Genomic DNA, 21205 nt, shown 5'->3' on the forward strand with positions numbered 1-21205 from the left:
TCATTTTATCCCCATTAACAATTTAATTACAATATATCATTAAATGCATTATTTTTTTTATTTGATTTAATATGGGTATAATTGAAAATTTATACAAATTTTGTTTTCCATTCATTCTCAAAACAAACATGAAAAAGAAAATAAAGTGATATTTCCCGGTTACTTTCCCAAAGCATTACCAAATGTGGAAAATGAATCTTTCATTCTCATTCATTGGGGAATGACATGGGAAATGATTTCCCCTCAATTTCATTCCATAAACCAAACGGGGCCTAAAAAGCTATTCTAGGAGCTCCTTATAAAATTTCAACTCCAACAATCCTCTCTAGTTTATGGAATCATAAATGATTTATTTCTTTTTTTAGTCTAGCATAAATGCTCATTCTTCATATAAAATAATAATAAAAAATAGTTAACATTAAATAAATACTTAAAATAGCATAAAGTAAAGCAGTATTTAATTATAGAGAGCCATTAGAGTCCTTTCTCTCTCATCGTATTAAGAGAACCTCTAGCATAAGCCCAAACCCGGGCAAATGGCACCCCAAGCCCCAAACCCTCCCTCCAGCGTGCAAGGTCTAGCCTGGACAAGGGTGAGACCCACTAGCCTGGGCAAGCCCACAGCAAGAATTGATGGGCGGTTGCCTAAGGCTGACGTCGCCGATTTTCAATTTTTTTCTGTTGGCGCATGGATTGCAGCGCTAACAGAAAAATTTAAAAATCAGACGTCATGACCCACAACTATCAGAAACCAATGGCTACAAGCCACGTGGCTTCTCCTGGAGCCTCCGATCCAAAAATCTTATCCAATCCAACGACTCTCCAATTTTTGACTCATAAAAATTGAAAAAATTTGTAAAAAAATCAATAAATTATGTATTTTTTTTAAATATAAATACCTACCAATATTATTCACTTTTCACACCAAATCTTCATACAAATTCATCTCCTTCTAATATTTTTCACTTTTCACACCAAATTTTCTACTTACAAAATTCCATTTGTGCAAAAATACAAATGACCTCTTCCATCGAAGCCAGAAGGTCGTGGACAAATATTTGAAGAGGTCAAAATCTTGGCGATGAGGTAAAAAAAATTAATTGATGTTAAAAAAGAGGAAAACCATTACACATGCTCCTCAAATGAAAAATGTCTGCAGTCGGTCCCACTAGTGTGTTCCATGTCGGAAATAATTGCACTATTACATCATCTGAAGAAAAATGCTCCCCGACGTCATGATTCGGTGGAACCGCATCCGCCAATGATTGAGTCATCCTTGTACTCGATTTTGTCGGACTATGAGGACCGAGAGTATTTCAATTGTATGATGAGTGAGTAAGTATTTCAATTGTATGATAAGTGATATGTGAATTTTATATTAAATATGGACATGTGGCAACCGAAAATCTTATCCTAAAATTTAATCCGAAAATCTTATCCCAAAAATGTATCTGAAATTTAAGATGAAAAATTTATAATAAATAGTGACACGTGGCAACCGAAAATTTTATCCAAAAATCTTATCAAAATTAATCGTTTAAGTATACAAAAATATAAAATAAATTAACATAAATAGTGTTTGCCCTTGCCCTTGCCTATTAGGGTGAAACCAAAAAAGGCGAGGCTGTCACTATTTATGTGAATAGTGACAAACCTTGTCTTGCAAGCCTTGCCCTTGCCCTTTGAGGTGGAGGTACTCTTAGGAGCTCCTAGAGATCTTCCTATTTTAGGAGTTAGATAAGAAGCATGGTTGGAGATAGGTTTTCTCACTTCCTCTCTAAATTTTATATAAGGAGGTGGTTTTACCATTTAATATTATAAAGAATAAGTCAACGAGGTCTAGCTCAATGGAAAAAGGCTTTGACTTGCATACTAATGTTCTCATGTTTGAGTCCTCATGGAACTTTGACAGTGTGTGTGATAAAATAAAACTCCCCTCCTCCAATTTCGCTTATATCAAAAAACAATATTACCTAGTACTGTTTCTTTCGTAAACGTTGTTCTTGCTCACGATAAAGATTATGAAAAGAACACAACTTTGAGCATCCCCAATTGCTTTTAGAGCGCCTATGAACTAAATTAGAGCATTTATGTCCCAAATATAAGAGCATCCATGTCCTAAATCAAAGTCTCCAAGCAGTGTAGATTCTCCATGCACAAAATTAGAGCCAACCACCAAATTAATTGTAGTTTCCAAACATTAAATTAGAGCATCCATATACAGAATTTGAGCCTCCAAGAACAAAACTTAAGTCTTCATGTCCCGAAATTAAAGTATCCAAGCATTGAATTAGAGACTCTAAGACTCATATCTGCATTTGTGGCTTTGTAGCTCAATGATCAATGTTGACCACTTGATGGGTCGTTTGAGAATGATGCATATTAATCCCTTCAAATTCCTTTTCATGGCTCCTCTTAACCTTGATCTCCTTGTGGAGGCATTGGCATAGCGAATTCTTTTGAGTAGGGTTGGATCTTGTTTTTAGGTTTTCTGCAATTTGGGGTTTTTTTTATATGTTGTTTTGAGCTTTCGACTTTCCTTTTGATATGGTTGCCCTTGTTATTTCTTCTAACCAAAAAAAAAAAAAAAGAGCTTTAATTTAGGGCGTGAATGCTTCAAATTAGAGCGTGGAAGCTGCAATTTTTATATTGAAGACTTTAGCTTTTGACACTGAGGCTTGTGGTGTAGTAAGCAAATAGAGGGGTGTGCAAAGAATTCCAAGTTTAGTGGGAAGGTAGTTGTCTGGTGTGCAATGGGGTTAGACTTGTAAACGGGTCAGATTCAGATCAGATATATCTCAAATTAAATTTGAATTCATTTACAGTCAGATTATTGGATTCGGACTTTTGGATTTCTTATGAAGAGTTGTATCTCTTGACTATATGAAAAGTTGTATCTTTTAGATATCAAAAGTTATATCTAAAAGATACAACTTCTCATATAGTCTCAGAAAATTAATAAAATCAGTTTATCTAAATGTAATTATGTAAAGGTGTAAATGGAATTATAAATAGCAAATGTTATAGGCTGATGTTGTATTGCAGAAAGTTAATATATAAAATCAGTTTAATTTGGATGGGAGAGGGAGGGGGAGCGATAGAGGGAGAGGGAGAGGGAGAGGGAGAGGTAGATGTAGAAGAAGAGATAGCTCAGGTGCGCAAAATAAAAATTAGGTGGGAAGAATAGAAAAAAGAAGAAGATGCTTTTGATATTTTATTTATGGGGCAGTGCACTTCTAAGTTACAACACACGCCAGCCAGACGATTTTTCATATATCTCACTCATATCTGTTTATGAATCTTCTTTGTTGGTATGAAATTGTTTCCTTATTTTTATAAGCTCCTCACATCACCACAATCCCAATATATTCACAATAGCATATGTAGATTTCTGAACCCACGTTTACCTAGTGGTGCTTATAAAATGGAGAATTACAAAAATAGATGCACGGAGGTGAGAGGACTGAGACAGGCTGTGAGATCTCCATATGCATGGGCTTTATTTAACAAGCTTTAATATTTTATTGGTACTTTTGCGTACCACTCACCGGTTTGGTTTGGTTTAACCGATGGTTCTCAATATCAAGCACCTAACACCGAATCATAGACATCGGTTTGGTTTGATTTCAAATCGATAACCAATAAAAAATATATATGCTAGGCTGTTTGACCAGGTTTTCGGTGTGTATGCCCAGCCCTAGTTGGTGTAATGAATCCTGTTTTCGCACACTATATTAGGCATATTTGAAGTGTTAAAGATGCAGAGTTTGGAAATGCTGAAAAATACGATAAAACCTTTGATTCATGTCTCATTGCAGGATTTATCAGGTGAACTCCAAAAGCATGATGTGGAGGAGGAAGGCCATACAATTACAACTCATCAGCACAATGTGATTCTGCACAGGCAAGTGCCTGTGACAACCCTTGGCAGTTTTTCAACTGGGATAACCAGTGCTTTGTTAAAAGGAAATTACACCATTCCCCCAATTAGTACCTAGTGTGTGACCTCTGTTATTCCAACAACTACCAACCGGTCTACACAAATGGGAAAGATTTCCAGTGGATTTAGTTTCCCCATATTATCTACACATATCCTGTGTAGATTCTGCTTATGGCACACATTTAATGGTGTCCACTGTACCTAACATTCTTAAAAGTAGTTCGACTTTAGTTCAGATGTGTATAAAATTTAACACACACACATACACATCATATCAGAGAGAGAGAAAGAGAGAGAGAGAGAGAGAGAGAGAGAGAGAGAGAGATGAGTTCAATGGGGTGGTCTTTTCAGGCATATTTGATGAACCTCATCCTCGTATCAGTTTTCATCATCCCGCCTGTACTTGGTTGCTTCAATTCGGTCATCAGCTTTGGAGATTCACTTACTGATACAGGCAACTTATACAACAGCTCCCCTAACAGATCTCTCCACTACTTCCAACCGCCATATGGGGAGACCTACTTTCATCATCCCACGGGACGATGCTCCGATGGTCGTTTAATCATAGACTTCATTGGTACGTACGCATATATCCACTTATATGTATATCTATATATCTGACTTTTTTCATCTTCTCATTTAACTTTCACTTCATTTTTGCAGCTCAGTTTCTAGGGCTTCCTCTAGTACCACCTTTTCTTCAAAGCCCGAACAGTACTCAACCTGTCCAAAACTTTGAAGCGGGTGTGAATTTTGCAGTAATAGGAGCCACGGGGCTCGATGCATCCTTTCTTGCAACAATGGAAATTCATAGTCCAAGTACCAACAACTCTCTAAGAATTCAACTGGAGTGGTTCAAACAAATGCTGCCATCTTTATGCAACACATCTTTAGGTAATTATATCACTACGGAAAAAAGTAGTCATTTGCGGCAAATTTTTTCCAAGGGACCCCAAATACCCTCGGAAAAAATACCATTTCCAAGAGCAAAACACCCTCCATCATCAATAATGCAACAATATGCTTACTATTTTCAACACCCAAAATGCCCTTGGATAAGCTTGCCATCGGAAATAGCTAATTTCTGACGGGAAATATTTGTGCCACATTTGTTTGCAATGAAACTTGCGCGCGTCGGTAATTGTTGTGTTTGCCGAGGGCATCTTCACATTTTCAGAAATTATAGCCTATATTCACAAAGAATTCAACTTCACACATTATTTCCTTGAAATTGTTTTCTGTCCACTTGTATATATGTGTTTGGCTAGTACACTTTGGATCCACCACCAAAACTATATGACAACTTGAACAGTTGGACATATCAACTTTAGTAATTTTCATCTTGGTCGATCAATCAGTTGTTTAATTTTTATTTCTGATTAATTACAGACTGCAAGAAATTCCTCTCAACTTCTCTAATTCTAATGGGATCGATTGGATGCAACGATTACAACGATGGATTGCTTGGAGGAAAAAGTATAGAACTGGTTCGATCATATTTACCATTAGTGATAGAAGCAATTGCTTCAACCATCAATGTAAGACTTGGGGAATCTCTTTTTTTGTTTGCAATATTGGCTATGAACTTAATTTTCTACGGCTGCGTGGTTTGCAGGAGTTAATCGAGCTCGGGGCAGCAACAATTTTGGTACCAGGCAACAATCCAATCGGTTGCCTTCCTAGTTATCTATCAAAATTTGAGAGTTCAGATAAGAGCCAATATGACCCTTCGACTGGCTGCCTAAAATGGTTAAACGAGTTTGCTCAGTACCACAATGAGCAGCTTCAGATAGAACTAAGTCGGATTCGAAGGCTTCATCCTCAGGTCACTATCGTTTATGCAGATTATTACAATGCCCTGCTGCAATTATATCAATCTCCACGCCAGTTTGGTACTTCTTCTTCAACCCCTTTAATATTTCTATATCCACCTATTTCACAATTTATGATAAATAAAAAATGTGTAATAATAATAATAATAATAATTCCAGGATTTACTGGGGAGACTAGCAAAGCATGCTGTGGAGGAGGAGGGCCATACAACTTCAACTCATCCGTACAATGTGGGAATGCAGGGGCAACTGTTTGTGAGAACCCTTCACAGTTTATCAACTGGGATGGCATGCACTGTACTGAAGCAGCATACAGGTTGATGACCAAGGCTTTACTACAAGGAAATTACACCTTTCCACGCCTTGCCTCCTTGTGTGTTTCACAAATGTGACTGAGAGACAGGAGAAATACTTGTGTGCAACGGACCCGAGAGACAGTTACCAATAGCTAGCTACTGAAAAAGTCTTTAACTATTTTTGGTTTTACCATTTTAATATTTCAAATAATAAGCTTTTGACTAGTAAATTAGTGTTCTTAAGTTCGAATCTTCTTGGAACATTAACAGTGTGTGTGATAGAATAAAACTCCCCTCCTTCAATATTGCTTGTATCAAAAAATATTACAAAAAATATTATCTAATTCTGTTTCTTTCGTAAACGAATCCTAAGGGCCCCCAAACTTCAGCTTCCAAAATCTGTCCTCTCCCCAGATTCACAACATACCCACTCACCCAATCCCCATTAGAAGCTCGAATAGCCCCCACCAGCTCCAATACAGCCAGAGAGACCCCTTCTAGAGCCATCTTTGTTCATAATCAATCGTGACAAATTTGGTTGACTCCAATTGCTACAAAAGCACAGTGGGGGCCCTTAGCATATCTAATAAACATTTTTTTTTTTTTTGCCATGATATCCAATCAACTTTAGTCAATTACTTACATTTTATTACTTTTATTTGTTGCAATATTTTATTACTTTTTTATAGGGACCGGTCAAACTCGATCGATTCTGAGGATTTGGTTTAGTTTTTTAATTAAAAAAACAAAAAATGGTAAAAATAACTGGCTGAACCGGCATTGAACTGGTTTCAAGCCAGTTTAATTTATCAGTTCTCTCTCTCTCTCTCTCTCTCTCTCTCTTCTTCGTCGTCTTCTCCGCGAAAACTGCACCGCACCGGATTGAAACTTCAAGATTTTCTTTGCTCCCAATGTAACCAAAAAAACAAAAGCGGTGCCCCTTTAAGTTTAGTTGAAATGTAGCTGTCCTTGATTGTGGAAACTTGTGGTCTTGCTCACTTGGACCACCATCACTAGTATTTATTTCAATCAGTTTATTGGGTAAAGACCAATATCTAGTTGAAACGTGCCCAAAATATTTAAAGCTCAACTAAACTGCTAAACCACGACATAAAATTACAAATAAGTACACAGCCTATGCTAAAAGTTATTTAACCAATAATATGTAATGAGACACAAACAAAAGCCACATTGCCAAACAGTATTTGTATTTTGTACCACCCATATCCCTCTTCCATTACTTTACAAAATGAAGCTGTTTATTCTTGTAGCCTCTCTATGCCTGACTTTGAGCACAGTCTCCTCAAGTCTTCAACCATACGAGGCAATTTTCAACTTCGGCGACTCTCTTAGTGACACCGGAAATTTCCTCCTCTCTGGTGCCCTTGCATTCCCAGTCATCGGAAAGCTCCCTTATGGAGAGACCTTTTTTCGACGTGCAACCGGCCGGTGCTCCGATGGACGACTTGTCGTTGATTTCATTGGTAAGCCCCTCCGCCTCCCCTCCTTCTCTCTTTTTATACAATGGATAATCTAAACCATTCTAAATTAATCTAATTTACGAGGAGAGAATTCAAACTTAAGTGTAAGAGGGCGAGCTCACTATCCTAACCCACATCTGTAATATATAAATATACATTAATTTGATTAATTTGGCATGTGATGTGAATTGAATGAACTTTGATAATGTTGTAGCTGAGGCACTTGGGTTGCCACATTTGCCACCCTACCTGGCACTAAGCAAAGGCCAAGATGTGAAGCATGGAGTGAACTTTGCTGTTGCTGGAGCCACTGCGCTTGACCCACAATTCTTCTACCAAAGAAAAATCGGATCCGTTCTGTGGACAAACGATTCCTTGAGCACTCAGCTTGGTTGGTTCAAGAAGCTTAAGCCCTCACTTTGCACCACCAAACAAGGTGATCACAAAGTCTAGAGATCAAACTAACCCACAAACCTAGTTTCTTAACTTAATTCACATTTTTAATTTGATTTTTCCAGAGTGTGACAACTACTTCAAAAAGGCTCTGTTTCTGGTGGGGGAGATAGGTGGAAACGATTACAACTATGCCTTCTTTGTTGGTGGAAACATTAAACAGCTCAAAGCCTCTGTCCCATTTGTTGTTGAAGCAATTACTCAAGCCACCAGTGTATGTAATATACACAAATATTTATATTACTTAAATAATATGGTTTTTTTTTTATATACAAGCGATAGTCTAAATTAATCTAATTCAGAGAAAGGAGACTCGAACTTGATAAGGAGGCGGGTCCAACTCGCCTAAACCATGTCTGCAGTTAAATAATAGTAATTTTACACAAAAATGGTCACATAATAAATGAGTGTGGCAGGCATTGATAGAGGAAGGAGCAGTGGAGTTGGTGGTGCCCGGAAACTTGCCGATTGGGTGCTCAGCTGTGTATCTGACTCTGTTTCGAAGCCCCAACGAAGCTGTTTATGATAAACGAAATGGGTGTTTGAAGGCGTTCAATGGTTTCTCCAAGTACCATAACAGTGAGCTCAAGCGTGCCCTGGGGGCACTTAGACTAAAATACCCTCATGCAAGGATTATATATGCTGACTACTATGGTGCAGCCATGCCTTTTTACCATGCCCCTCAGCATTATGGTAAGTTTTATAAATTGGAACTTCCGTTCACTCTGTATTTCATTTATAAATTATGGTCAATTGGACTAACCCACACGTCTATTAAAATCATGATATTATTTGTTTTTTAAGGGTTCAAAAGTGGGACATTAAGGGCATGTTGTGGAGGGGGAGGGCCATACAACTTCAATAATTCAGCAAGGTGTGGGCACATTGGATCAACAGCCTGTAAAGATCCATCTTCCTATGCAAACTGGGATGGAATTCACTTAACAGAAGCAGCTTATGGGCACATTGCCAAGGGCTTGATCCATGGCCGTTTTGCCACACCCCTCTAGGCTCTAGCTTTATAATACATTAGCTACTTTGCCTTTGTCTTACAATTGGTTCCTTCTATAGATTGTCATTGTTGGTGTGTGTGCTCGCGCGTGTAATATATTACCGTGAAGAAACAAGTTTACCATTTTGTTCAAAATATATGCTTAAGATCTTACTTGTGAAGCAAACAAGGTGACAATGGCCATCCGTACAATTCAATCCACACTGGCAACTATCACTTGAGAAAGGCAAGGGTTTCCCGTGGGGGAGGTAGGCATGGAAGACAAGATGATTTGATTACGCCTTCTTTGCTGGTGGGTAGAGCATTAAACAGCTAAGAGATTTCGCACCCCCCTAGTTGTTGAAGCAATTACTAAGACCACCACTGTATGCTAACATCAATCATATTCATGACATGAGGCGGTTAATACTACCTAACCCCTACATAAAAATTTGATGACATCATATTTGTTATTTATTGCATGGGGTCTAGTGGCCAGAAGCATTTATAATAATAATAATAATATGCTCAAGAAAGGAGGTTAGGCTTCCGGCAGTCAACTGGTGAGAGACCAATGCAATGGCCATTGCCTGGTTCCGCGAACAACAGGATTTTAGATGTCGTTCAGTCTAGCTCAAGGAAGAAAAATAAAAAAGATAAAGGTGGAGATGCGGGGTATCGATCCCCGTACCTCTCGCATGCTAAGCGAGCGCTCTACCATCTGAGCTACATCCCCTTTGTTGTTCAAAGCTTCGGATATGTCATATATAACTACTACTAAATTGAGTGTTTCAAAGAAGTAGTGTCTGTGACCTGTATATATTATAATATTCCAACAACTACACAAACCAACCGTGTCTGCTAGCTTTTGTTTCAACCTTATTGTTTGTGTAATTTATCATTTAATATATATCACAGTAAAAAAAATTAGGTTTAGTTGGAATGCAGTTGTCCCCGAATCCAGTTCAAGAAACTTATGGTATTGGTTCATCAAGTCTCCATTTCATATACATACCGTATCCTCTTCTACTTTTCATATACATATAAATAGCATGACATTACTATACTAAGAGCACTTCCACCAGTTTGCCTTTTATCATGGCAGGGGGCTTAGGCGCATTACTATTCACGTGAATGGTGGCTGCCCTTGCAAAAGGTTGTAGTGTTTCCACTCATTGTCATAGCAACACTATTCACATGAGATATGATGAGAGAAATTTATATAGAGTTTGGTGTGGGAAGTGAAAACTATGACTAAGTATTTATTTATTTTTAAAAAAAATCTGAATTTTTTTTAGATTTTTTATAATAAAAAATTGTTGTTGTTGACGTCAGCAAACCCCGACTTGAACTCGAGCTCATTTTGCCTGAGGTGGCCTGGTTTCGTGGGCCCCAGCAGTTGCCTTGGCCAGCCCTTGTTGCTAGAAACGATTTTTGGGCCTAAACCTCTCCCCTCCCCCAAGCCTTTATTGCTGGAAGTGCTCTAATAAGATGGGAGATTCTTCAATAAGTATTTTATGTTAAGGATTAATTGGTTACATATTTCTAATTTTGACTGTTCGATTGCATATATGTTGTATATTAAATTTACTAACATATCGAATGAATGCAATCCAATGACCAAAATTAAAAATGTACAACAAATCCTTAACTTAAATACTCATTGGAGAACCTCCCCTAACAAGATTATAGAAACAATATGGCACCTCAAAATTAGATATGATTGTAGCTAAGGTATTTGGGCTAGCACTATGAGGTTGTAAATTGGGCTTTGTGTTGATATATCGGCAGAACCACAAAAACCTAAAACCCATATATATCATGGTATTTGGTTTTCATACAATACAACCCAAATTTCAACGTACGGAATTTTCACTTTTCTTTTCTTATAATATCGCACAATTGAAACACAGACTGATGCATAATCAACCTAAAACCTATGGACAGAACCACAAAAACAGAAATCATCTTCTAAATACATGATCAAACGTAACCCAACAAAAGAAGAAAAACAATCAAGATTAAAAATCAGCATCATCATCATCCTCATGGTCCCTCAGCACCCAAGAACCGTCGTCCAGCTGAGTCATGCACTTGTTCTTCTCACACCGCCAAGACGCCGGTATAAGATACTCCTCCTTCAAATCATCAGCACTCTTATTTACCAGGGCTATGTCACGCTTAACTTCCAACTTGAACCCTCCTTTGCTCCCTTGTGTTCCTGCAACTCCATGCAAGTACCCTTCCAAGTTATGCCAACTTGCCAGCCCTCCAGGGCTCTTCAGGTACTTGGATTTTCGAGTGTCGATGGCCAGCTCTTCTCCCACGTTCGAGTAACCCAATGGAATTGGGTAGTTGGGGACAACATCTAAAGCATTACGAACGCGTAAGGCTCGAACATCTTTGTGCCCGGAGAAGACCTTCTCAAAGTTTGAGTCTCCAACTCGAGGGCTGGCAAAGACAATGGCTGTTACTGGACAGGCTTTGTTTGGCTGCTCCTTTGGCCTGTTTACGCCATTGGAAACAATGTCAACTGCGTTCAGTGTGGCAATTGCTGCACCCAAACTATGCCCTGTTATTGTGATGCTAATTTCCTCATCCTTGAATTGCTCTACTAGTCTCCTAACTTCTTCAATAACCTGGATATATATAAATGCAAAAAGTCAGAAAACATTACTTTTGCATGTAACGTTCTTTTGTCAAGTCTTGCATGTTAAGTTAACAGACTGTCAATATGATTATACCTGATATCTGGCACTGGTTTTGTTGAAAGGCGAACGCGAATCATCTGAAGTATAGATAGAGTACCAACCTTCGTGCACCTTAGGATCACCGTCCTCACCAAGTAATTTTGAGGCAGAAACCAAATTAAATTGCAAGTCATTAACCCACTCCAATGATTGCACAGTGCCTCTCCAAGCAATCACAATGTCCCTCCTGCCTAACGCAGCCTTCCCTTCATCTGTAGCCACAGCAACGTACCCCATCCAATTGGATTCCTTGCACCAAGACTCCCTTGATAGAGACTTAATGAGAAAGGCCTCAGGGACTTGAATTTGTGAGGTTGCATACACAAATTTGGTCACATTGTACTTAAAAGCATTGCCTTTCTCTAAACAAACTCTAGAGAAAAAACTCTTTCTGGCATATCTGCTGCTTCCAGCATACTTTGATGCCTTCTCTGTGTTGAAGGCATCATAAGTAGCTTGAGCCATTTCTCCGTAGTGAATTATGTAGCGACGGAGATCAATGTCAAGAGGATCCAACAGGCCCTGCCAGTTGTTCTGGCCACTTAGATGCCTCCATTTTTTGGCTATGCTATGACTGCTATCCATTTTTTTCTTCAAACCAAACATCCTCGTGAAGAGGACGAGTCTTGTTGCCTTCTTTATATAGACTCCACGAAAAATTCTAGAATGCATTTAGAAACAAAAGATATTCAATGCATCACCTTGACTTTCGTAGCTTTCTTCCTCCCTGTAAAATCATGGCTGGAAGAAAACATTGTGATTGGTGACAGAAATTTAGAAGTTTTGAAATCTTAGACAAATTGAGATGCTAATGTTTGATCCGTGTGGCCAGAGATTGGTCTCGTAGTCTCATAGTATAAAAGGATTGAGGAAAACAAGTTCAAACCAAGAATAGGAAACTTTGAAGTAAATTCTGTTAATTTTGTTGCTGCAAGCAATGTGATTGCATATCTTGGACATTAGGCATATGCCAAATCCGATGAAATCCCATTTCTCTAAGGCAGGTTAGATTCCCCTATTCTTGGCTTGGAAAGTACAAGCAATGAAGCAAAATCAGCTTACTCCTCGACAGAGAATTTGGTGGTTGGCAACTTTATTATGTTCAAAACTTTGTCTTCATCTAGTTCTAAAATTGAAGCATATCTTTTGCCAATGTACATGCTGCATGGGATGGGCTCTAAAACTCCTTCAAGATGGTTTTCTACAGGCTTTTTCTTAACGATTGGTCCACTTAACAATTGACAATAAGAAGGAGATGGATGGAGATGGATCATCTTTTTTGGTTACAGAAAGAGAGATGATGGTGATGGCCCTTGCGTTTGCTTTTGCTACAAGGGAAAACATACATCTTTGGTAAAAGTATGATGTTGGCAAGTTAAACAAGGCAAGCCTTGTACATTTTGGTTATATATATATAGTCATATTGGATTATATATAAGAAGAAGAATAAGCATGATGTAACCAATGGCGTACGTCTCCTAGGAATAGATAATTTAGTTGGCAGCTTTCTACTAAAAAGCCTTAGCTTTTGACTCTTCACTTTGCAATGTCCCCATACCTAGATTTGGACAAGCTTATGGTACGTAATGTACTCACTCACATCTTATGATAAAGGCAATGGATGGCGAAATCAACACTATGGCCCCCGAAGGTATACATTGTCGAAGCCCATTGGGATGAATCACAGTTTTAGACACACTATGTTTTCTTTTACTTTCTTCAATAAAGTAAAAAATAAATGTCATTAGACTAAATGATCGATTCATTGCGTAAACTAGGTGTCATTATACTAAACGATCGATTCATTGCGTTTTGTGGTTTTTTTTTCTCTTCGATCATGGTTTTTAACATGATACATGGACTAAATTATCATGGGTTTTCAATCTTATGTAAGGCTAAGGAGATCAAGATAAGATTGAGGGATGAAAGTTTGGGCCTGTAGAAGCACGGGTCTATTAATTCAAACTGTGACCCAACTCATCCCAAACCATGCACCAAGTTGGTAATTTCAAAATTCGACATTTAAAATTAATAATGGTGGTGACTAGTGGTGATGCTCTCTGTCAGCTCTCACTAGTTTGTTTGTTTGTTTTTTTTTTTGGCAGTAGTTTAAAAAGAGGGAGTATTCTCACGTGCACATATAATGGAAGATCGAACCGGAGACTACCCTATCACTCAGATAAGACCCCATTGGCCAGTTCTCATTAGTTTTACTTACTTGGACCAGTTCACAGAACAGAGTCCTTTTAACTTTTTTATCTTTTCTTTTGGAAGAGGGGGTGACCTTTTTGAACTCAAATCTTATTACGGGGATATTATTCTCCTGCACATAATACAGTTGCATGAGAAAGAAATGGTCAAGTCCCACCACCAACGTCCTATCCCATCACACCCCGTGACCAGCTTCCATCTTCACGAGACTTGTTCCCTTTGCGACAAATTGTCTATCATCTCTATGCATATTTGCCGTGCCCATTCTGTTTCAAGCTTTCTCTCTTTTAATTTATAATTTATACCCATGATTTTATGGTAACCTAGTGAAAGTTTTGTTAAATAATGTAAAATCTCATATCGAAAAATTAACTAAATAAATTAAAACATATAATGAGTAGTGTGGGAGCGATTATTGTCCCACAAGAATATTCGTCTAAGATCCATCCTTTCTCTTCTTCGTCTATTTCTCCCTGTAAAATAAATCGGAATAAGAGGACCACACCCAGGAGGTGTTGGCCAAAGGCCATCAGATGCCTAAGTTAGTTCAATTGATTCGTAAAGAAACAATAGCTTAAAAGGATACGGAGATATATGTATGGTGTAAATCGAGTGATCAGAGTCGTGTGTGAGAGATGGAGAATTATAGCAGCTAGGGTTTGTGAGAGGGAATTTCTGCAAAGTTTCAAATAGGATTTTAGAGGTACCTCAACTATTATGCGTAGCTATCTATCGGAGCCTAGGGTTTCAGAAGAATAATTCTACAGATCAAAAGAATTATTCTTTCTTGATTTGGCGAGATTGATGTAATTAGGAATTTGATTTAAATTAAATCTCTAATTAAGGTAAGAATCAAATAAATCCTAATTAAATTGAGTAACTCTCAATTAGGTCAAATAATTCCTAAATTGATTGGCTTAATTATTTGACATGAGATATTTTGCTTCCACAAGTAGTATTGAGATCTTTTGTGATAAATCTTATCACTTACTAAATTTTATAAATAATTAAATTAGAGATAATACCAATATTACTAGTGGACCACAGTTTCGTCCCTTTGAAATCCTTATAATCAGATTTGTATTTGGATTTACGAATTTCCTAACATAATATCAGACTGCAGCACCGCTTATTTGGACCCAAAATTGATGGTGGTCATTGCTATACGCGCCTATGACTTCATTTGACGCTGGTCGTTGACCAACTCTTTCCTTGATGCATTCAATTGAAGCTGGAGATCCCAACTCCCAAGCAACTATATCCCGCCTTTTCTAATCACTCCCAAACTAACCAATTAATTGGTCACTAACTAAGTAGTCTGGTTAATTGTGAAATTACTTTTTAATTGCCATACTCCTTAAACTTAGATCCAATTTTACATTTTGATCTTCCCTTTTTAAATAAATTAAAAAAAACAAACAAAGAATAGAAAAGAAAAAGAAAAAGTCAAAAACGGAATTTCTTTTGAAGAAAAAAGCATGTTCTTTAAAAAATTTTTAGAAAAAAATTAATAAGATAGTAAGAAAGTTGTAAAATGTTGGATAAATTGAATACCTCAACTTCGCTTTCATTAAGATCCAATTTTACATTTTGATTTCGAAATTTTTTCCTCAGCTTTCATGAACTCGAGGAGATGCAAACGCATTATTAATTCGTGCTTCGTTGGCTTTTGCAACGTCTTCTTTATCTTGATGGGAAACTGTTAAGATGATTAAATTTGAAGCATATGCTTGTGGTTGGAGGACCACTTTGGATCACGTTACATTTACTCCCGGGGCATGTTACATTACTTTCACATATGGTTTCTTACACAACCCGTTCCTCACATTTATTTTTCTCATTCACAATACAATATAGATTTGCAATTCTTCTGTTCTTCAAACAAACTAGCGGTGCCACCCCAGAATTCATGTGAGATAATATCCAAATTCAAGTTTTGGATAATTATTTTTTCTTTTACAAATTTGACGCTCTTATAAATTATTATGAATATTTTTTTCATTTTAAATTGTATCTATATATAATTTTGGCCCAAATATTTGTACTTTAAGCTGAAGTATAATTAGTCACACGCACACTCATACTCAAATTGAACGAAAATGGGAAAGCAAGGCATGGATATTGACAAGCTACAAATCTCTTTATTGGTTGGGATAACAAAATAGTGTTATTCTTCCGTTTCATAAAAGTCTTTCTTCTTTATAAGGAAAAACTTAGTTGCAACGGGAATAACACTATTTTGCTATCCTCAACCAATAATGTTATGTCATGTGGAAGTGTTATCACGCATGTTATAGCTCCATATTTCATGGAAATCTTTCTCCATTTTCTTTTTTGAGAGATTCACTATTATACCCAATATAGGGGCCCAAATTATAAAAATACTCTATATGAAATGGGCTTTAGAAACAAACCAAAAACTCATTTACAACATAACAAAAAAGCTTTTAATTTCTTATAAATTACAAAACTGCCATCAATTTCTTAAAACAAGCCAAACTCCAAAATCTCATAAAAATACCTAAAACACTAAATATGACATCAAAGTAATTTAATAATAAATATTAAATTCAATAATGCCAGTTGTCATTTTTTGGGTTTTTTGTTTTGTTTTTATTTATAGAAATTCAATGGTGTAGTGTTTATTTATAATATTAGTTCTAAGAATGGGTATATCACTAAATATCTATTAAAGTCTTTCTCCCTTGATTCACATTCTCATGTCATCCTCAAAGCAGCTGTACAGCTACCAACAAAATCCCACAGCTACCAATTCAAAAGAACATGAACATCCATGCTCTCTCTCTCTCTCTCTCTCTCTCTCTAATAATGTAGCAAAAACATGGTGAGGAAATTACCAAAAGAAGGGGGATGAATTTCCCAATTCAACACTCAGCACAAAAATAAAGGAGTCTCAAGATTGCAGAGATTCTTACATACAACCGGGAATGTTATTCCTTTATCTGAGTGCTCGTGATGAGAGATGTAAATATACAATGATATATATATATATATAGATATATATATATAGGATTACACAACATAATCTTTCCTCAAATTATGATTTATATGTTCCAACACCTGAGCCTTTGAAGGTAAGACAAGTGGTCGGTTTAGAGAGCAATGCTCCAGGGGAGATTAATAATGATGTAGGGTTTACTATGATTAACAACAATCTGATACATTTATTAATACTAATTATAATTCAACACTTGCCAAAGACCCACATTGACTTCTCATGGCAAACAAACCAGTCAAAGCACAAACTCAAGCGAGATCTCGCGATATTATCGCGACAAATAGTGTACCAAGCCGACCGTTAGAATGACCTTTCTAGTTTCCAAAACTTCCCACTCTTTCTAAATCAATTTCATTGCACTCTCACCATCCTTCAACTACAGCCCCAAAGCCATATCACCCACCGCCCTAATCCCACGCGCCCCCAATAACTCATCAGATTTTTCAAAATCTTACCCACCAAATCCCTCTTCGCGCGTGGACTACTGCTTCGTCAATTTTCATTTCTAAAAAATTTGGATCCGAGAAAAGAAGACCGTTCCTCGGTAACGGCGCCTTCTGCTTTTTTTCCCTCTATCTTTAAATTAATTTATCTATAAATTGAACTACTTATTTGTTTTATTTTTTTCAATTATTATTTAATTTCAGTCGCAAACTTCAAGCTCGACAAAGAGAGCTTCACTCACTTTCTCCAACACAGAGACAGACGCACACAGACAGGGACGTCTTTGTAAGCCTTCGCTCTATAGAGGATTGCAAACAAGAGGACTTGAGAATCACAGACCCCAATCCAAGAGGAGAGAGAGACCCGAGGTTAGTGAGAGAGAGAGAATTTTGCAATGGTAGCTGGGAAGGTGAGGGCGGCAATGGGGCTGCAAAAATCGCCATCAAATGCGAAACCGGAGACACCTTCGAAGTCGCCGTCGCCGTCGGTAAGCTCCGGTAAGGTCTCGCAGAAGGCGGTGTTCTCGCGCTCATTTGGCGTGTACTTCCCACGCTCCTCCGCACAGGTCCAGCCTAAGCCGCCGGACGTGACGGAGCTTCTCCGCCTGGTCGAAGAGCTCCGGGAGCGAGAGTCGAGGTTGAAGACCGAGCTTCTCGAGAACAAGCTCTTGAGAGAGTCCGTCGCCATTGTCCCTGTTTTGGAAAACGAGATCCTCAACAAGAGCGAAGACATTGAGCGAGCTTCGAAGCAAATGGAGGCCTTGGAGGCCGAGAACGAGAGGTTGAGAAATCAGGTAGAGGAAGTGAAGTTGATGTTAGAGGAAGAGAGGAGGGAGAGCGAGAAAAAAGTGAAGGCAATGGAGGCTGAGATTTCGGAGTTGAAGAAAACGGCGTCGGATCGTAGCAAAGCGGAGATAAACTTGGAGAGCGACGAGCTTTCGTCGTCGCAGAGATTCCAGGGGCTCATGGAGGTCACCGGAAGGTCCAATCTCATAAAAAACTTAAAGAAGGGAGTCAAATGCGCGGACGTTCATGCAAATCAGGAGAGTCAGAAGCTCGAGCGCTCAGATTCGAAGAGGGAGGAAGCAGAAACGGAGAGACCGAGACACTCGAGGTGTAACTCGGAGGAACTCGCCGAGTCGACTCTGTCTACTCTCAGATCTCGCATTCCTAGGGTTCCTAAACCGCCTCCAAGACCATCCACATCCAACGGCGAAAACAAGGCCTCAACAGAACAAGCGGTTACATTTCCACCACCTCCGCCGCCGCCAACGAGCCAGGCAAAGTCGGTACCTCCACCGCCACCTCCACCATCAAGAGCGGCGCCGCCTCCGCCTCCCCCGCCTCCTAAAGGAAGAAGGCCGGCCCCTGCGAAGGTGAGGCGAGTGCCGGAGGTTGTGGAGTTTTACCACTCTCTGATGAGAAGAGACTCTCGCAGAGACTCCGGCAGTGGAGGCTCCGACGTGCTGGCAACCGCAAATGCCCGTGACATGATCGGCGAGATCGAGAACCGTTCGGCTTACTTGCTCGCGGTAAGTTCCGGCATCGTGTTTGCTTATTAAAATTACGACTTTGCCACTGCCTTTTTGGTAGTGTCAGTTGTCAGTGACAAGTGGTCGTCTTATTTGTCTTTATTGTTTAGGTCTAAGCTTTTTTTTTCGCTTGTTAGATACGACAGTGCGTAGATTCGAATGGAATTGCTTTTGTTTAAATAGAAAAGGTGTAATTCTGGTGAAGTAGAGTGGCAATTTTGTATTTGACTTTAGTCGATGAAAATGATGTGTTTCTGTATCTACAGATAAAAACGGATGTAGAAACGCAAGGAGATTTCATAAGGTTTTTGATAAAGGAAGTTGAGAACGCAGCGTTTACAGACATCAAGGATGTGGTGCCTTTTGTCAAATGGCTGGACGATGAGCTCTCATATTTGGTACCATTCTATTTTCCAAATCAACAAATTATTACATGATTTATGTTGACTTTCACAAAATCTCTAATTGAGGATTGACTTTGATTTTCTTTTTGTTTAGGTGGATGAAAGAGCTGTGCTGAAGCACTTCGACTGGCCAGAGCATAAAGCCGATGCTCTGCGCGAGGCTGCATTTGGGTACTGTGATCTCAAGAAGCTTGAAACCGAGGCCTCGTCGTTTCCCGACGATTCTCGCCAGCCCTGTGGTCCAACCCTCAAGAAGATGCAGGCTTTGCTGGAAAAGTAAGCGACTTTTTGGTCGTCTCTTTGCAAACTAATGCCATGATTTATTCTAGTGTTATAATGTTTTCGGTAAATTTGGAACAGATTGGAGCATGGTGTTTATAATCTTTCACGGATCAGAGAATCCGCCACTCAAAGATACAAGGCTTTCCAAATCCCTACCAATTGGATGCTCGATACTGAATTTGTAAGCCAGGTAATTCATTCCACAAATCCATCTTTTTTTTTATCGGTTATAGATTTTAGGTATAAAATCACAGACGTGTAAGATAATTGAGAAATCTTTTTGACACGGTCTACCATGTAATCTAGCGTAGTAGGGGTCACAAGATGAGGAAAGTATAGCTAAGATTTCCTTTCATTTTCTATTCCCACGCCTGCATGCGCACATGTGAATTCCCAGATTCCTGATATACAATATGTTTTGTCTTCTTCACTTTTTCATTTCGGTGTTTATAGAAGTAGGGAAGCAAGTAAGATTCTATGTTGACTTTATGTTTATAGGTGTAAAGAAGCAAATAAGACTCTCTCTCTCACCCATTTTCTACATATAATATGTTTTGTCTGGAGGCTGTCCCCTGACCATTGAATTGAATTGGATTATTGATTGATTAGTAGAATAATTGAACTGCAGCCTAACTTCAGTACAATTAATTAATAAAATTATTACAGTATATTGCTAGTGGTAGTAGTATCCTAAGTTCATGATATCTGAATTACAACTTTTCCTTTTCCGGTTGTTCTAGCTTATGCAGCATAAATGTTGTGTTAGGTGGTATAATGAATATAGTAAGTGGGGATGCAAAATTGTTTAAGGCTCTTAAATCCAGAAGGGTGTAATTTATAGCACCAACAATGCTAGTTAGTTAGCTTGTTATTGTACTGACAATGGTGTATGGACATGAAAAATTCATAGATCAAGCTGGCATCCGTGAAATTGGCAATGAAGTACATGAAAAGAGTCTCTGCTGAGCTTGAAATAGTAGGAGGTGGCCCCGAAGAAGAAGAGCTGATAGTTCAAGGTGTTCGATTTGCCTTCCGCGTACATCAGGTAAAAATACTCATTACTACAACAGCATCCTTTTACCATGTCCAGACATTTCACATTTTTTCGAGTAGTGACGTGATTATTCGCTGCAGTTTGCCGGGGGTTTTGATGCAGAAACAATGAGAGCATTCCAGGTGTTGAGAGATAAAGTCAGGTCATGCCATGTACAATGCCAAAACCAGCAACAGCAAAAAATTGTATGCAGGTCTACACCATGCTAACAATCATCCATCTGTAGCAAGCTCAGCTTCAGAAAATTGCTCTGAGGGTTTTTGTTGTAAAGGAAGGACAGAAACATTGTATTTGTGAATACAATGGCGGTAGCGCCGCACATTCATAATTTTATTCATATTATTATTACTCTTCTTCTACGCCTGCTCGGACAGATTTTGGGTATCGATTTTAATGTTCCTACCCAGAACTAACATGTATAATATAGCTTATAAAAGAATGTAGTATGTATGCTGTATGCTACAACTTCGTGACTCTCCCTTCAATCACGAATAAGATCAACCTTACTTTTCTTATC

At 38.4% G+C, this 21205-nt stretch overlaps 4 protein-coding genes and 1 non-coding gene across 6 annotated transcripts; 3 read left to right on the forward strand and 2 right to left on the reverse strand.

Moving 5' to 3' along the window:
• Window positions 1-4236: 4236 nt before the first annotated feature.
• LOC103324869 (GDSL esterase/lipase At1g28590-like) lies at window positions 4237-6256 on the forward strand. Of its 2 annotated transcripts, XM_089047926.1 has the most exons (6): window positions 4237-4517; window positions 4604-4834; window positions 5330-5478; window positions 5556-5720; window positions 5763-5832; window positions 5932-6256. In XM_089047926.1, exons 1-6 carry the CDS (start codon window positions 4265-4267, stop codon window positions 6162-6164), a joined length of 1101 nt encoding a protein of 366 aa, XP_088904052.1. In that variant the 5' UTR covers window positions 4237-4264; the 3' UTR covers window positions 6165-6256. The 2 variants fall into 2 exon arrangements, with proteins under 2 accessions (XP_088904052.1, XP_008225208.2); XM_008226986.2 differs by having other exon boundaries at window positions 5556-5832.
• Window positions 6257-7240: 984 nt separating this feature from the next.
• Window positions 7241-9151, forward strand: LOC103324870 (GDSL esterase/lipase At5g45910). The gene is made up of 5 exons (XM_008226987.2): window positions 7241-7552; window positions 7764-7985; window positions 8068-8216; window positions 8419-8695; window positions 8807-9151. Exons 1-5 carry the CDS (start codon window positions 7318-7320, stop codon window positions 9010-9012), a joined length of 1089 nt encoding a protein of 362 aa, XP_008225209.2. The 5' UTR covers window positions 7241-7317; the 3' UTR covers window positions 9013-9151.
• Window positions 9152-9656: 505 nt separating this feature from the next.
• TRNAA-AGC (transfer RNA alanine (anticodon AGC)) lies at window positions 9657-9729 on the reverse strand. The gene has a single exon. It is a non-coding gene; the product is annotated as a tRNA-Ala (tRNA).
• Window positions 9730-10777: 1048 nt separating this feature from the next.
• Window positions 10778-12585, reverse strand: LOC103324871 (phospholipase A1-IIgamma). The gene is made up of 2 exons (XM_008226988.2): window positions 11738-12585; window positions 10778-11632 (listed from the first exon to the last, which is right to left on the reverse strand). The coding sequence occupies exons 1-2, from the start codon at window positions 12413-12415 to the stop codon at window positions 11015-11017; spliced, it is 1296 nt and encodes a 431-aa protein (XP_008225210.2). The 5' UTR covers window positions 12416-12585; the 3' UTR covers window positions 10778-11014.
• A 5016-nt stretch (window positions 12586-17601) lies between these two features.
• On the forward strand, window positions 17602-21203 carry LOC103324873 (protein INCREASED PETAL GROWTH ANISOTROPY 1). The gene is made up of 6 exons (XM_008226990.2): window positions 17602-18948; window positions 19215-19346; window positions 19447-19628; window positions 19713-19824; window positions 20545-20679; window positions 20769-21203. The coding sequence occupies exons 1-6, from the start codon at window positions 17812-17814 to the stop codon at window positions 20895-20897; spliced, it is 1827 nt and encodes a 608-aa protein (XP_008225212.2). The 5' UTR covers window positions 17602-17811; the 3' UTR covers window positions 20898-21203.
• The last annotated feature ends 2 nt before the right edge of the window (window positions 21204-21205 follow it).

Source organism: Prunus mume, linkage group LG3 (assembly GCF_029339155.1).
Source record: "Prunus mume cultivar Tortuosa linkage group LG3, ASM2933915v1, whole genome shotgun sequence".
In the NCBI taxonomy this organism is placed as follows: domain Eukaryota; kingdom Viridiplantae; phylum Streptophyta; class Magnoliopsida; order Rosales; family Rosaceae; genus Prunus; species Prunus mume.

Coding starts and splice junctions, on each gene's coding strand:
- LOC103324870 (XM_008226987.2), top strand. CDS start 7,318: ATGAAGCTGTTTATTCTTGTAGCCTCTCTATGCCTGACTTTGAGCACA. Junction 7,986..8,067: donor ACTTTGCACCACCAAACAAG/GTGATCACAAAG, acceptor TGATTTTTCCAG/AGTGTGACAACTACTTCAAA. Junction 8,217..8,418: donor CAATTACTCAAGCCACCAGT/GTATGTAATATA, acceptor TGAGTGTGGCAG/GCATTGATAGAGGAAGGAGC.
- LOC103324871 (XM_008226988.2), bottom strand. CDS start 12,415: ATGCATTCTAGAATTTTTCGTGGAGTCTATATAAAGAAGGCAACAAGA. Junction 11,633..11,737: donor AAACCAGTGCCAGATATCAG/GTATAATCATAT, acceptor ATATATATCCAG/GTTATTGAAGAAGTTAGGAG.
- LOC103324873 (XM_008226990.2), top strand. CDS start 17,812: ATGGTAGCTGGGAAGGTGAGGGCGGCAATGGGGCTGCAAAAATCGCCA. Junction 18,949..19,214: donor GTTCGGCTTACTTGCTCGCG/GTAAGTTCCGGC, acceptor CTGTATCTACAG/ATAAAAACGGATGTAGAAAC. Junction 19,825..20,544: donor ATACTGAATTTGTAAGCCAG/GTAATTCATTCC, acceptor AAAAATTCATAG/ATCAAGCTGGCATCCGTGAA.
- LOC103324869 (XM_008226986.2), top strand. CDS start 4,265: ATGAGTTCAATGGGGTGGTCTTTTCAGGCATATTTGATGAACCTCATC. Junction 5,479..5,555: donor CAATTGCTTCAACCATCAAT/GTAAGACTTGGG, acceptor CGTGGTTTGCAG/GAGTTAATCGAGCTCGGGGC. Junction 5,833..5,931: donor TCAATCTCCACGCCAGTTTG/GTACTTCTTCTT, acceptor TAATAATTCCAG/GATTTACTGGGGAGACTAGC.